Source organism: Polypterus senegalus, chromosome 6 (assembly GCF_016835505.1).
Source record: "Polypterus senegalus isolate Bchr_013 chromosome 6, ASM1683550v1, whole genome shotgun sequence".
Classification (NCBI taxonomy): domain Eukaryota; kingdom Metazoa; phylum Chordata; class Cladistia; order Polypteriformes; family Polypteridae; genus Polypterus; species Polypterus senegalus.
Genome location: NC_053159.1, coordinates 14,584,838 through 14,600,527, shown reverse-complemented (window position 1 = coordinate 14,600,527; position 15,690 = coordinate 14,584,838). Strand labels below are relative to the sequence as shown.

The 15,690-nt window shown below is 39.5% G+C and overlaps 1 protein-coding gene across 1 annotated transcript in view; it reads right to left on the bottom strand.

The window, feature by feature from the left end:
• marco (macrophage receptor with collagenous structure) overlaps window positions 1-15,690 on the bottom strand; it is a 96,721-nt gene that overhangs the window by 71,755 nt on the left and 9,276 nt on the right. Inside the window, exons 2-6 of the mRNA XM_039755411.1 lie at window positions 9,231-9,332; window positions 4,710-4,880; window positions 4,581-4,625; window positions 3,172-3,234; window positions 853-924 (exon numbers count right to left, since the gene is read on the bottom strand). Coding sequence (XP_039611345.1) covers window positions 853-924; window positions 3,172-3,234; window positions 4,581-4,625; window positions 4,710-4,880; window positions 9,231-9,332 — 453 coding nt within the window. The remainder of the gene's footprint in view (window positions 1-852; window positions 925-3,171; window positions 3,235-4,580; window positions 4,626-4,709; window positions 4,881-9,230; window positions 9,333-15,690) is intronic.

Genomic DNA, 15,690 nt, shown 5'->3' with positions numbered 1-15,690 from the left:
ATCTCCTTAGTAGTCCCTGTTAATGCTGAGAGGTTATTCACTCCCTCACACGTGAAAGCTTCGGAAAAATGTCAGTTTAGAGCATTTGCCATTTCACTGTCTATATATTTTAATTACCTCATTACTATTCATCTTGCATGTCACCTCCTCCTTGCCTGTTCTTTTACTACTAAAATACTAAGGAGAATCTCTTTGTCTCATCTTTTGCCTTATCTGGAATATTTTTCTCCAACTGCCTTTTAAGCATGGTGGCGCAGTGGTAGCGCTGCTACCTCGCAGTTAGGAGACTCGGGTTCACTTCCCGGGACCTCCCTGCGTGGAGTTTGCATGTTCTCCCCGTGTCTGCGTGGGCTTCCTCTGGGTGCTCCAGTTTCCTCCTACAGTCCAAAGACATGCAGGTTAGGTGCATTGGTGATTCTAAATTGTCCCTAGTGTGTGTGTGTGTGCCCTACGGTAGACTGGCGCCCTGCCCGGGGTTTGTTTCCTGTCTTGCGCCCTGTGTTGGCTGGGATTTGCTCCAGCAGACCCCCCGTGACCCTGTAGTTAGGATATAGCTGGATGGAACTGCCTTTTAGCATCCCTAATATTCTTGGTAACAGTGGCTTGGTGTTCTTTTATGTTTTATGCACGTATTTTTTTGAGCTTCTTTTTCATTCCTTTATTGTTTTTCTCTATTAATTCCAAATTTTGAGATATTCCAATATTATCTGTGTAAACACTCTGATCTTGTACTTGGTATACAGCACTCATACAGTAGGAATAAGCCGCACTGAATTGCATCCAGAGGGTCAAAACAACTGCCATCCTACTTTATAAAATATCAATTGTGCTATTCTTAAAAACGTGAATTACCTGTAAGGCCAGTGTCTCCTTTGAACCCCTTCATTCCCGGCACACCTGTGCTTCCTTTTGTTCCTGGAGGACCTATTATATAGATAGAACCTGTATTATCATAACATAATGTTATCTGTAAAACAACAAAAATGTAACACTATCTATCTATCTATGTGAATTTCCCCTTGGGATTAATAAAGTATCTATCTATCTATCTATCTATCTATCTATCTATCTATCTATCTATCTATCTATCTATCTATCTATCTATCTGCTCAGATTTTATATAATTTCATTCATTCTCAAAACCACTAATTCCAATGCAGGGTTGCTTCAGCCTATCACGGTTGTGCTGGACGCAAGGCAGGACAGCCATGAATGTTGCACCAGAACTTTGAAGGGAAAATATTTTAATGACATGAAAATGATGTTAAACAGTACCGACCATTTTTCAGTACATCTGACTAAATATTCTGCACAGTTTTTACTTAAATTGAAATAAAACACATCATTTAGAATTAGACTCGAAGGGCTTGCTGTAATTCATTTTTTACTTGTTTATGTTACCTAACAAATTAAATAAAATGGAGTATTTGTTACATAGCAGTAAGTTACTAATACAGGCACTGTACATAGTTCCTGTTCTAAAGTGTAACTGGAATGCATGTAACAATGTATTTCTATTGCTATTAAAGTATTACATTTTGTATTTTATATAATACATCATTCACAGGAGCACAGGTGTAGATTTAATCTATTAAAACATGGAAAAGATTTATGTAACTACAGTAAACTGTGCTTGTTTCTAATACTAAGAACTCAAATAAAATATCATATATATATACAGTATATACATATATATATCGTATATATTCACGTTTAAGGCGGGTCTTGAAATACAGATAATCGATTATAAAATCAGACTCCCACTTATACATCCAACTTATCTGTGGGAGAACTTAAACACGAGTATATACGGTATAATTTATATATATATATACATTTAATATACGAGGTGTGGCAGAAAAGTAATGAGACTGGCAACACTGAAAGCGATCTGGCAACGCTGCGCTGTTGTCCTTGATAGAGCACGTGTATCAGTACCCTCCCATAGCTCAGTGCGAGTTTCAACTCCTTCCATTAACTACGTGATTTTTGTGACTGCTATTAGCAAAGTTGTGTTTTTGGTTGTGCGTCACGTAAAATGGAACAGCGGAATTTGGAGCAACGTTGTGCCATTAAACGGCAAGTGTGACGTTTGAAAAGTTAAAACAGGCCTATGGGGAACATTCTTTATCCCGAGCTCAAGTTTTTCGCTGGCAGAAATCATTTTTGGAAGGCAGAAAACACGTTGAAGATGAACACCGTTTAGGGAGGCCTTCAACTTCGAAAATCAATGGAAACATCGAACGTGTGAACACTCTTGTGAGATCAGACTGTCGTTTAACATTAAGAATGTTGAGTGAACAATTAAATGTGAACAGATTTACCGTTCATCAAATTTTGACTGAACATTTGCACATGCGAAAGGTCTGTGCCAAAATGGTGCCGAAAAACCTCACAATTGAGCAGAAGGACAATCGAAAAAAACAAGTGTCTTGATCTTCTTGACAGAATCGCTAATGAGCAAGATTTCTTTAGTCGTGTGATCACAGGTGATGAATCATGGATTTTTGAATACGATCCTGAGACCGAGAGGCAAAGTCAGGAGTGGCACACTGCAAACTCTCCTCGACCAAAGAAAGCTCGAATGAGCAAATCGAAGATCAAATCAATGCTGATTTGTTTTTTTGACAAAAAGGGAATCGTCCACAAAGAATTTGTTCCTCCAGGACAAACTGTCAACCAAGTTTTTTATAAAGACGTCCTTGAAAGGCTCAGAAAAAGGGTCATTTGTGTGAGACCAGACATTGCAGACAAATGGATGCTCCATCATGACAACGCCCCATGTCACACTGCCCTCTCCATAACAGAATTGTTGACCTCAAAAGGCATTCCTGTGGTTCCCCAGCCCCCTTATTCAACTGACCTCAGTCCGTGTGACTTTTTCCTTTTTCCTAAACTGAAAAATGTCCTCAAAGGACGTCATTTCGGGACTTTAGAAAACACCCAAAAGAGTGTAACGGACATGCTGAAGACCATACCGGTTGAAGACTTCCAGCGCTGCTACCAACAGTGGGAACAACGTCTCCATCGGTGTGTAGCTGCCCAAGGGAACTACTTTGAAGGGGATAACATTGATGTTTGAAAAAAATAAAAACTTTGGTAAATAAAAAATCAGTCTCATTACTTTTCTGCCACACCTATGTATATGTTTAGATTGTTAAATCTTTTTACCTTGAGGACCTAGGATACCCCGAGTTCCTGGACTGCCCGTATCACCCTTTGGACCGACTTCACCTGAGAATGAAACATTTTTAGGTTTACACACTGCATATACACACAGAAAGTGTGCTCCATGTCATACGGTAAGCTTTATATAAGTTCACATTACAATGAAAGAAGTTAAACAAGATTGGTAATAATAATAATAATAATAATAATAAAACTACTTCTACTGTATGTAATGCACTAAGCTCCCCTATAGGAACATTTTCAGCTTCAAATGCAAAGCTCAGGGCACAATCAAGGTCAGTATAGTCCGCAATGAGATAAGCTACACGTGGTCAGACTTGTGGGATTTTTATTCATAGGCTCTTGTAATGTAACACACTTTTCACCATAATGCTTCACCTTGGATATTCTCAGAAAACCTTTGCCTTCATTTTCCCAGCCAACAGTTCTGGATGGGATGGCAGGCCATTATACACCAAAGTCAAGGAAGAAGGATAGCCACTTATGTCAACATGCACATCTCAACAAACCTAACAATTGATATCAGGATGTAAAAACAATGTTTGCATATGGGTGGAAGTTGTGAGTATTTGACGATCTCCTCATTTATTTGCATACATTTCTTGGTTGCTCTCATTCTTGCATTCTGAATCATAGATTATGTCTGGAATGTCAATGAGCCACAGCATTAACCAGCTGCTCAGTGGCTCTGTATTCAGGCTTATCTCTCTTCATTCTTTGTGCTTGGCTTGATGCTCAGCAGATGTCTCTGCCAGTGTTCTTTTCACGCCATCACAGTTTGTGCCACTGTATTTTACCATCATACTGATGACGCTGTTGTATGGACAAGAGCACAGGTGGATACGCATAGGCATTTGTCTAACTTTGAGTTTGTCGCAGGTTCACTCTGGAACCCTTACCTGATACCCAGCAGACTGCGATGGTGTGGTTCTTCTTCATATTCAATCATGTTACCTTGTTGAACAGTTCGCCGTAAGAAATTTGAGAATCATGAGTACTTTGTCAACGTTGACACTATCCTTTTTTTTTTTGCTTCATCAGTTCATATCATGCTATAAATGATCAATTCAGACCAAGATCAAGTGGTTTGTGGGTAATTGCATATCAGATGAACAAACCCTTAGTATTTTATGTACAGTATTTAGATATACCTGTATATTGGAATTTCAATGAGGCAAGCGAGTGATTAAAACCACAGGATTAAAGTGTGCCTCTCATTTCATTTTCAACCTTGTGAGTGTCCTTTCCCTGTAAAGGTTGATAAATCTTTAGTCATCTGAAAGTCCTACGCCCTTGTGTACCATCTAAACCACAGTGTGACTCATCTTTGAAATATGTAAATCCCTGTTCTTTGGCTCTCATTATTGATTATCAATATATCAGTGGTTTACCTTTCATGCCAGGGGCTCCTGCAATTCCCTTGGGTCCCATAGGCCCTGGAAGACATGAAAAAAATTGATTACCATTAATGTATAAAGCCATCTGAATAGGTTCAGTTTTTTAAAGCTGTTTCAAAATACCTTGTTTGACAGTGATATTCTTTATCATCATCTGCAAGTCTGCGTGACTCCTCCTGACATATTCGAGGTGAACGTAGTACGGGGTTGTTTCATTGAGGTGGGTTCCTTCAGTGTATAAAGCTTGAGCTGAGGCTGAATTCATATCACGTATCACATTGTGTAGCTGGTAAACTGTGAACACAAGTGGGCGACATTACATCATCTATTAAGTCACAAATCAACCCTGTACAATGAAATTCTTTCTTTGCTGTCCACACCAAATGACAAAACCAACGTATTAAGATAAACTTAAATAATAAGTAGCAGATAGATAATAAGTAACAAAGGCAGCATAAAGTATAAAAACAGAACAGAAATATAAAGTGTAATGTGCAGGTAGGTGTGTGATGGACAAGTCAACTACAGTTGTGTGAGGTAGACAGAATAAGGTGAACCGTGGTTATAAACTCCAGGCAGTTATTTAGGAGTTTAATGGCCTTGGGAAAGAAAGAGTTCTTTAGCCTGGAGGTCCTGCATTTCATACTCCTATTCCTCCTGCCTGAAGGTAGAAGTGTGAACAGTCCGTGTTGTGGTTGGGTTGGTCCCTGAGGATCGAGGCAGTCCATCTGTGGACTCTGCAGTTGTAGATGCTCTTTAGAGAGGGCAGTAGGATCCTGGTGATCTTCTCTGCAGGAGTTTGCGGTCCATAGCAGTAGTGTTGCTGTACCACACGGTGATGCAGTTGGTCAAGATGCTCTCAACAATGCAGATGTAAAAGTTGCAGAGGATCTTAATCGACATACCAAACTTCCTCAGAAAGTATAGCCGCTGTTGAACCCTGTTGACCAGCTGTGCGGTGTTAAGTGTCCAAGTGAGGTCCTCACTGATGTAGACGCCCAGGTATTTAATGATGCTCACCCTCTCCACTTCAAGCCCTCGGATGAACAGTGGCTGGTGAGGTCTCCTCTCCTTCCTCATGTCCACTATCATCTCCTTTGTCTTGTCTGTGTTGAGGGTGAGGTTGTTGTCCTCACACCATGACGCCAGACTGTCCATCTCCCTCCTCATCCCCACCAGTGATGCGTCCTATCACTGCGGTGTTGTCCGCGAACTTAAGGGTGATGTTATCTTTGTGGGAGGTGACACAGTCGTCGGTGAACAGGGTGTAGAGGATGGGGCTGAGGACGCATCCCTGTGGGGTGCCTGCGTTTGTGATAATGGTGGCTGAAATCCTATTACCAATTATCTATTCATTCATCCGTTATTAAAGACAATTATTAAAGTTTTCAATTGCTGAAAATCAGGACCAATTCTGGCAACAGCAACCGAAAACCAGCACTGGAGTAGGTGTCACTTGGTGTCACTTGATCACAGGGCACACTCACACCAGGTGTCACACAGATGGAGACCAGGCCAGGATTTAGGGGCTGTAAGGCCAGAATTCAAACAGACCTACTGCATCTTTACATTGAAACTGATTAGCATCTCTTGCCATCCACACACCTCAACATCTGGCAGATCACCACAACTTTACATCCACACCGGACAGTTTCTTTACAGCTTAAGAATATTAGGACTCAATCTCTGATCTGGAAGTTGAACCTCATGTCAATGTTGATTTTGTTAGGAAAAGTTGCATTTTAAAGTTTGAAAAAGGAAAGTGCAATCTTTAGCTCTTTATCAAAGTGTGACTCATATCTCTATTGTGTCAAAGTTTTTTTATATTTTCTAAATTTAAAAAACTTGATCCGGAACGCTTTGGAGGGTGAAATTACCAGCTGCTGGGGAAGTCATGCAGTCGTGAAGAGACTTGGCCAAACCTCCAAAACCACAAACTGCAAACCGCAGTGGAGGATCTTACATGGCATCACGGCAGCAGATTCTTTAAAACATCAAATTCAGAGTTGTTTTGAGGATGTATGTGCTTTCTGTGGGCAAAAAGACACCATTGTTCTTGTATTTCTGCTTTGTACAAAATTGCAAAGTTTGTTTTTTTTTATATTAATGAATTGTGCAAAAAAAATTAATGTTACTTTTTACAATCAAAACTTAAATGTATTGTTGCACATCTCAGAAAATATAAATGTAAACTTCAGCTTTGAAATTTTTTACTTGGTGAAGGAAAGTTAGAGATTTTTAAAAAGTTGAAATAATAACCAGACTGGCTCGCTGGCAGATGATGTGATTCTGATTTTTCTCACATCACGGTGGCGCATTGGTAGCCCTGCTGCCTCGTAGTTAGGAGACCTCGGTTCGCTTCCTGGGTCCTCCCTGCGTGGAGTTTGCATGTTCTCCCCGTGTCTGTGTGGGATTCCTCCCATAATCCAAAGACATGCAGGTTAGGTGGACTGGTGATTCTAAATTGGCCCTAGTGTGTGTGGGTGTGTTTGTGTGTGTCCTGTGGTGGGTTGGCACCCTGCCCAGGATTGGTTACTGCCGTGTTGGCTGGGATTGGCTCCAGCAGACCCCTGCGACCCAGCGTTCGGATTCAGCGGGTTGGAAAATGGATGGATGGAAGTCGCCTCACATATAAAGTTAGAATTTATTTATTGTAAACCAGTATACAAAATGGAACAATTTAGAAATATGTAGGGAGCGAGGGAGGTGCTGTGCTTCATTGTTGACGGACAACTAAAAATTCATTTATGACCAAGGAAAATGTTTTAAGTGCATATTGGAATTTAAAGGAGGTTTGTAGTAATGGACGTTTTAATGCTATTATATTTGTATAAGCCGGTGAAATTAAAATGTGTAATACTTAGTATGGTGAGAGTAGACACTTTAAAGCTTATTATATTATATCAACTATTTGTTCAGAGCAGGAGGAGATGTTCAGTTTGGAAAAAAACAGTTTTAAGTTATTATGGTATGTTAGAAACTGCTTGTTTGAAAACTTGAACTGAGTTGGACAGGATGTCTAATGTTAGGGAAGGAGTTTAAAGTTTTCTTCTTTTTCTAATATCTGACATGCTTATCTCAAACTCTTCATGGAGAAAATGGAGTTGTGTAGTGAGAAGAGCGCTATATAAATGCAAAGAATTATTTAGTAAATTGAATTGTTGGTTTTTTTCAGACGATAAAAAGTTATTGAATCTTTATTGTCCTGTTTTTCTCTATCTATCTATCTATCTATCTATCTATCTATCTATCTATCTATCTATCTATCTATCTATCTATCTATCTATCTATCATATAGTGCCTTTCACATTTATCTATAGCAATTTCATATTTATCTGTTATATAGTGCCTTCCCTATCTATCTATCTATCTATCTATCTATCTATCTATCTATCTATCTATCTATCTATCATCCTGCCAGCTATACCAAAATTACCATCTATTGTGGCGGATGGCTGGGGATTTTGCCCAGTCGGGATGCCTGGAGGATGCAAGGACCAGGAGAAGAGCAGTATCTCCTCTGGAACAAGAGAGGGTAGCCACCCTGGTGGATATTGGGGCCACGGGAACAGAATTTGGACGCTCAACCTTGTGGGGGCGCCCGGATGATTACAGAGCCCAGAGCCTTGGACTGCAACACCAGGAAGTGCTGCCGGAACAGGAACCAAGAACACCCAGAGTGCTTCTGGGTACCCGGGCAGCAATCCGTCACACGAGGAAGTGCTGCAGGAAGGTCATCAGGGAGCACCTGGAGCACATCCGGATGAAATATAAAAGGGGCCGCCTTACTCCATTAGAGAGTCATTCGGGAGGCAGAGGACGGAGCTTGCAAGTGGAGGAGTGAATGTGGCAGAGAAAAAGGAAAGAAAGGAGAAGAAAAAGACTGTGAGCAATAGGACTGGTGGGCTGAGTACTGTGTGTGCTCTGCAAAGGACTGTGCATTGCGAGAAAATAAAAAAAACATGTGTTCAGACTTCGTGTGTCCTGGTGTCTGTCTGTAGTCGTGCTGAACTTTCACATTATCTATCTATCTATCTATCTATCTATCTATCTATCTATCTATCTATCTATCTATCTATCTATCTATCTATCTGTCTATCTATCATTTAGCACCTTTCAAATCTATCTATCTATTAAAAACTATTTTTCTATTAGTGTCCTCTAATTATTCAAGATGGTGGCACAGTCACTACTGTCTCATAGCTCCAGCTCATCAAATGCTGGCTTGTTGACAGACTGCAAGGCCTCTGCTTGTTCTCTGTGTATTTTGACACATTTGATTCATTGACCCTTTCAGCGCCGGTGTGTGTGTGAGTGCACATGTGTGGCTTCACCAGACACCCACCCTCCCCACTTTCAGTTCCTTCCTTGCATTTCACGCTCAACTTTGCCCCCATTCCCATTCTCTGTCTTGGTGGCATAATCGACTGAACAGAGCCTGCAGACGATTGAATAAGGTAATGTTCTGAATCTGGCAATAAATATAAAAGAAAATATTCACTTCAAAGAAGCTGTTGTTTGAGTATGCATTGAATCTGCTGGTAAATGTTTAATTTTAAACTGATTTGCAGTCTGAGAACAAAATGTCTTTATTTACATTTCATGATTCTAGGAATACAGTATATTTTAAATCAGAGACCATACCTTTAAAAGCCAAAAAAACATTTCCTATTGTGAGCAGCACAAGGTAAATGATGATTATATATTGGCACGTTTGCCTTTGTTTGATTTCCTTTTTGTTTTCTCCTAAAATGAAAAACAGTACAAAATTGTAAGCATACTTAGGTAGTCTGCAAACGTGTCCAAAATGAGTTGTTTTTAACATTAGTTACAATCAGATACAAATACACACCTTAAATTATTTTAAACTCTTTGAGATTAAAATTTCATATTATTGCTTAAAGAGTAGCTTTGCTCACTAACCATACATTTTCCTTTAAATTACACTTGACACAAATAATAATAATAATAATAGTAGTAAAAATTGGCATTTCAAGCTTAGTTATTGAGGACACCAAAGATGAAGGGATATCAAATACTGAGGTGGCAACCAAACCAATTCCACAAGACCTGTTAAATTTTCAAAACTGGGCAAAGAATTGCAGTTCAACACAGACGTGCTGTCAAAAGGCTGAAAATCTGTAGAGATGAAGCAGTAAGGTGTCTTTTTGTCTCTCTGTTTATTTGCCAGTCACACAAAAACATTTGAAGAGTCTGTCTTGTAGTGTTGTCCATGTGTTTTCATTGGTCCAACTTAAAATATACTATAGGCTGGACGGCATAACAGGGATAGGATTGTAATGGGAGGGGTCAATACAAAAGTCAGTGCTGACTTGTGGACTACAATTCCTATCAGGCAGCAGGAGTGTGTTGGGGCTGATGGTGTGGATGCCTTTATAAGTTTTTTTTGTAGTGGCCAAAGCACAATCTCTTCTAAGACCACAGGTGCAGCGTTTTCTTCTCAACTAATCTGGATAATAATTTGGATGATACCTTTTGTCTATGGGTGTGTCATTTTGTCTCATTGTGGGATTTGTTTAACCATGTTGAATTTCCAAAAGACAGTTGTTGCCCTTTTTTTACTTTCTCGTACACAACATATAGGGAAAGTATTGTAATCATCCAAAAATTCAACATCAACATTTTGATGAATCTCGACATTTTAGACCTCGCTGACTTTCTCGTATACAAAATATAGGGAAAGTATTGGAATTCTCCAAATATTCCGTTTTGAGATTTTGAAGAATCTTGACGTTTTAGACCTCCCTGAGTCCGAAAATACCATTTTTAGAATTATGTCTGTGTGCCTGTCTGTGTGTGTGCGTGTATGTAAACATGATAACTTGAGTACGCTTTAATTTAGGTCAACCAAATTTTACATACAAGTATTAGTTACAAAATGTAGATTTCTATCAGATTTTGGGTTTTTTCTGCTACCCGGAAGTTGTACTTTACCTCAGCGGTTCTCAAACTGTGGAGTGTGCCCCTGGGGGGTCGCTGAAGCTGTACAAGGGGGACGTCGAATAAATGAACGAGACATCAGAATTCATTTTTTACATTTTTATTTCAAATTTAAATTTGTAAGCATATAATCACAACAAATGCATTATAACTAAAGTTAAAATTAAACATTTCTAAGGCATCGATCTAATGACTCAGGTTTGGTTTGATATTCGAGATACGACACTCTGAGCTCCTTTTCTATTTGAAGTTTGTTTCTATGACGAGTTGCGCCGCTGCTTTTATAGTCGCGTATTTTCAATCCAGAAAGTTCGAGACATAACAGTTGATCAGGTGATAATGCAGCATGACTGCACCACATTGGCAGCGTAGTCAATATTGCCAAATTGAGTTCAATAATTTACTGCATATTGGGATATTTTCATGATATAACTAACAACAGTATAATATTTGTCGGACGAAAATACGTTTGTCTCGCGCAGATTGACTTCATCGGTGTCCTCGTTTACGAGATTTTTAAAAATTTTAAAAAATTTAATCATTTCTTTACATAAAAAATAATTAAATAAGAATAAATTATTTATTCTTTGTTTTGGGATTAGAATTACTACCAAAATCCACACAAGGCATTTTAACAGTTATTAAAGCACTTTAAAAAAAAAATTGCAAATATTTCATCGAACTTAGCCGAACCCATGCAAATCTTATGGAAGTAAAAATGACAGGATACCGCGACGCCGCACGAGTATCATACCTTTGTTAGTTGTATCAGGGGTTATTCTCATCTATCTTATATTATGCAGGGGGCGCAGAGTTATTCCAGGTAGAAAAGGGTTGGGGGGGATGCGAAATACGAAAGTTTGAGAACCCCTGCTTTACATTTTATTCATGCAGCTGAAGAGTCTGATTTATTCAACTCTACTTTTATAATAATCGTTCAATATATTATTAATTTGATTTGTTTTATTGTTGATGATTCTTTAATGTACGTAATATAAAAAAAAATAATAATTGTCTTGCAGTTTACTCCTCAAATATCCATCCCCATATCTGAATGTACGAGAAAGTCTAGGGGAGACCATTCCCAATTATTTTTCTAGATCCATCCATCCATTATCCAACCCGCTATATCCTAACTACAGGGTCAGGGGGGTCTGCTGGAGCCAATCCCAGCCAACATAGGGCGCAAGGCAGGAAACAAACCCTGGGCAGGGTGCCAGCCCACTGCAGGGCGCACACACACACACACACCATAGGGACAATTTAGGATCGCCAATGCACCTAACCTGCATGTCTTTGGGAGGAAACCCACGCAGACATGGGGAGAACATGCAAACTCCACGCAGGGAGGACCCAGGAAGCGAACCCGGGTCTCCTTACTATGAGGCAGCAGCGCTACCCACTGCACCACTGCGCCGTCCATTTTCAAGATCCACTTTTTGAAAATGATACACATCCAAATGGGGTGCACAGTGTTACCCTTAATAAACAACATTACTTTCCTTCAATCCCCAAAAAACTTTTAAAGCGCCAAAGCACTCCTTTTTAGTGAGTTTTTCATGTTGTAAAGTTGCCTGTAAAACAAAGTTGAAAGTGAAACTTTTCTTGAAAGTGTAGGCAATGAGAAACTCGTCTGTTTCACTCACAACTGCCTAGCTTTTTGTGATGTTAGCAGGTTTAGAAAATGGATGCTGGGCTATGATTTAGAATCTGGTAGAAGTAGAATGAATGAGAATGGCGTTAGTAATTTTTACTGTTTCTTGATGGTAGACATTTATCAAGTGCATTTTATGCTGGTGCACTTCTAATTTTTGGCTTTGAAGGAAATACAGCTTCGTAAATTGTAACGATTTTAAATCAATGTTGAATGAACCTCCTTTGAATCATCCTTCTAACATTATCAAATACCTTGCCTGGTGATCTCTCCTGTAATAATGTGAAGAAGGGCAGTGATGTCTGTGAACTCCAGTCCCTTCACCAGTGAGTTGCCCTACTGTAGATACTTTCCTTAGCCCATGGATTTAATTATTTAACAAGCCATCCAGTTTATTAATGGGAATGAAACATCAATATGTGAAACAGCACTAAACTGGGAAAACACTAAGAAGTAGCATTCCTGCTTCCAACCCAGCAAGGAGTTACTCAAGTTTGAAAAATTTATAGTGACGTAAAGTAGACCATGAATGGGTCAGAAAGCGATGGCAAAAGGGTCAATGTTGAAAAAGTTGCTTTTTCACCTTCACCCATGTCACGCACGCATGCCAGAGGGCCACCTATCTGGCTAGCCTAAGGTATGTGGTACCACCCCAGAATGAGAGGGGGCGCTGTCGCACGTGGTCTTGTTTCCTTTTTCCCTCCCAGAACCATGAAACCGCCCCTTGAGGGCAACAGAGTTTGGGAAGCCCCGCCCCTTCTGGTTAGGACAATTTAAAGGTGGCGTCTCATTTGGGTAACAGGAACTCCACTAAAGCCTGATCTACTCAGAAACATCGATAGAGTGCGATGATTTTGTTTGATAGCGCCATCATGTGTCTGTTATGCAGAATTAAACAAGGTTTGCCTTGATAACATCCCAACACTCTGCCTTCTCACTCTCCCACACTACGCTCATTATACAAATATATCTAGGCAAAGCTGGGCTTTTCCACTACTTTAACAATATATTAATTCATTCATCATTTTTTGTTGCCTTTCACTTTCTGTATTTCTGGATTTTGTGAAGGTCAGCCTCTGTGAGGTAAGTATGATTTCGTTTGGTTGAGTCTGAACCATACACAGTTTGTGCTAGGACGTGTAACCACTTGGCTCTTAAATGTCGATGAGGCATCCTCACTGACAAGGCGATCATCTACACTACGTCTCTATCCATTGTTCTGCTCTCATCAGTTAAAAATTTGTTCCTTTTGCTTAGGATTCCGCATTTAGATCTGAGTGCTGCATTTGACACCATTGATCAAAATATTCTTAGAAATCGCCTTAGTCAATGGGTGGGCATCTCTGGCAGTGTCTTAAATTGGTTTGAATCCTACCTGGCAGGGAGAAAATTCTTTGTGAGTTGTGGTAATCAAATCTCAAAGACACATGATATCCGATATGGTGTTCCACAAGGCTCTATCCTGGGTCTGCTGCTCTTCTCAATCTACATGCTTCCGTTAGGTCAGATTATCTCAGGTTACAACGTGAGCTACCACAGCTATGCTGATGACACACAGCTGTACTTATCAATAGCACCTGATGACCCCGACTCTCTCGATTCACTAACACAATGTCTTACTGGTATTTCTGAATGGATGAATAGTAATTTTCTCAAACTAAATAAAGAGAAAACTGAAATTTTAGTAATTGGCAATAATGGATTCAGTGAGGTTATCAGAAATAAACTTGATGCACTAGGATTAAAAGTTAAGACGGAAGTAAAAAATTTAGGGGTAACCGTTGACTGTAATCTGAATTTTAAATCGCATATTCATCAGACCACTAGGACAGCATTTTTTCACTTAAGAAACATAGCTAAAGTTAGACCTCTTATATCATTGAAAGCTGCGGAGAAATTAATTCACGCTTTTGTTTTCAGTCACCTAGATTACTGTAACGCACTCCTCTCAGGACTACCCAAAAAAAGACATAAATCATTTGCAACGAGTGCAGAATGTAGCTGCTAGAATCCTAACTGGGAAAAGAAAATCCGAACACATTTCTCCAGTTTTGATGTCACTACACTGGTTGCCTGTGTCATTCAGGATTGACTTTAAAATACTGCTTATGGTTTATAAAGCCTTAAATAATCTCGCTCCATCTTATATATCGGAATGTCTGACACCTTATATTTCAAATCGTAACCTTAGATCTTCAAATGAGTGTCTCCTTATAATTCTAAAAGCTAAACTTAAAAGAAGTGGTGAGGCGAGCGGCCTTCTGCTGTTATGCACCTAAAATCTGGAATAGCCTGCCAATAGGAATTCGCCAGGCTGATACAGTAGAGCACTTTAAAACACTGCTGAAAACACATTACTTTAACATGGCCTTTTTATAACTTCACTTTAACTTAATACTGATACTCTGTATGTTCAATTCTTCATAACAACTATTCACGGTGGCTCTAAAATCCGTACTGACCCCAACTCTCTCTTCTGTTTCTTTTTCCGGTTTCTTTGTGGTGGCGGCCTGCGCCACCACCACCTACTCAAAGCATCAGGATGCTCCAACAATGATGGACTGAAAGCCAGAAGTCTACGTGACCATCATCATCAAGTCCTTCTGTGAGAACCCTAAATACAAAGAGGACTGTTTGACTTATGTTAGGTAGATTGCCCAGAGGGGACTGGGTGGTCTCGTGGTCTGGAACCCCTACAGATTTTATTTTTTTCTCCAGCCTTTGGAGTTTTTTTTGTTTTTTCTGTCCACCCTGGCCATCGGACCTTACTCTTATTCCATGTTAATTAATGTTGACTTATGTTTATTTTTTATTGTGTCTTCTATTTTTCTATTCATTTTGTAAAGCACTTTGAGCTACATTTTTTGTATGAATATGTGCTATATAAATAAATGTTGATTGATTGATTGATTGATTTCAAGTAACTCCTTGCTGGTTTGGAAGAAAGAGTACTACTTCTTAATATTTCCTCATTTAGTGCTCTCTGACAAAGTGACTTTAATTCCATATTGATAAACTGGATGACTTGTTAAATAACTTCATTTAAAGGCAAATAAAATATTACTGTATATTGCAAAACTGTTGAATGTTCAGTGTATTAAATTAGTATTCAGATCCCTTCACTTATTTAACATTTTATTGTGTTGTAGAGTTCTTTTAGAATGGATAGATTTGTGGGTCACCAAAATGTACAGAATACGTTAACTGCTGGTACAGAGTGACGCAAACAGATCTTCATGTTGCAATGTTTCGTAAGTTCTTGTTAAAGCCAACAGTGGGTTATGGGTTGCAATCACTGGTTCATGAGTGGGTTGCAGTGAGTCACCTGTCAGTGTTTCTCTACCACTGGGTCACAACCCCCCTTGCCACCTACTGGTTGCTGGTTGATTGCTGGTTGCTAATTGCAGGTTGCTGTCATTGGTTTTTAAATCGGTCCTGCTGGGTTGCAGTGTGGGTGCGATCAGGAGTAATAGGTTTCCCTGTTTCTAT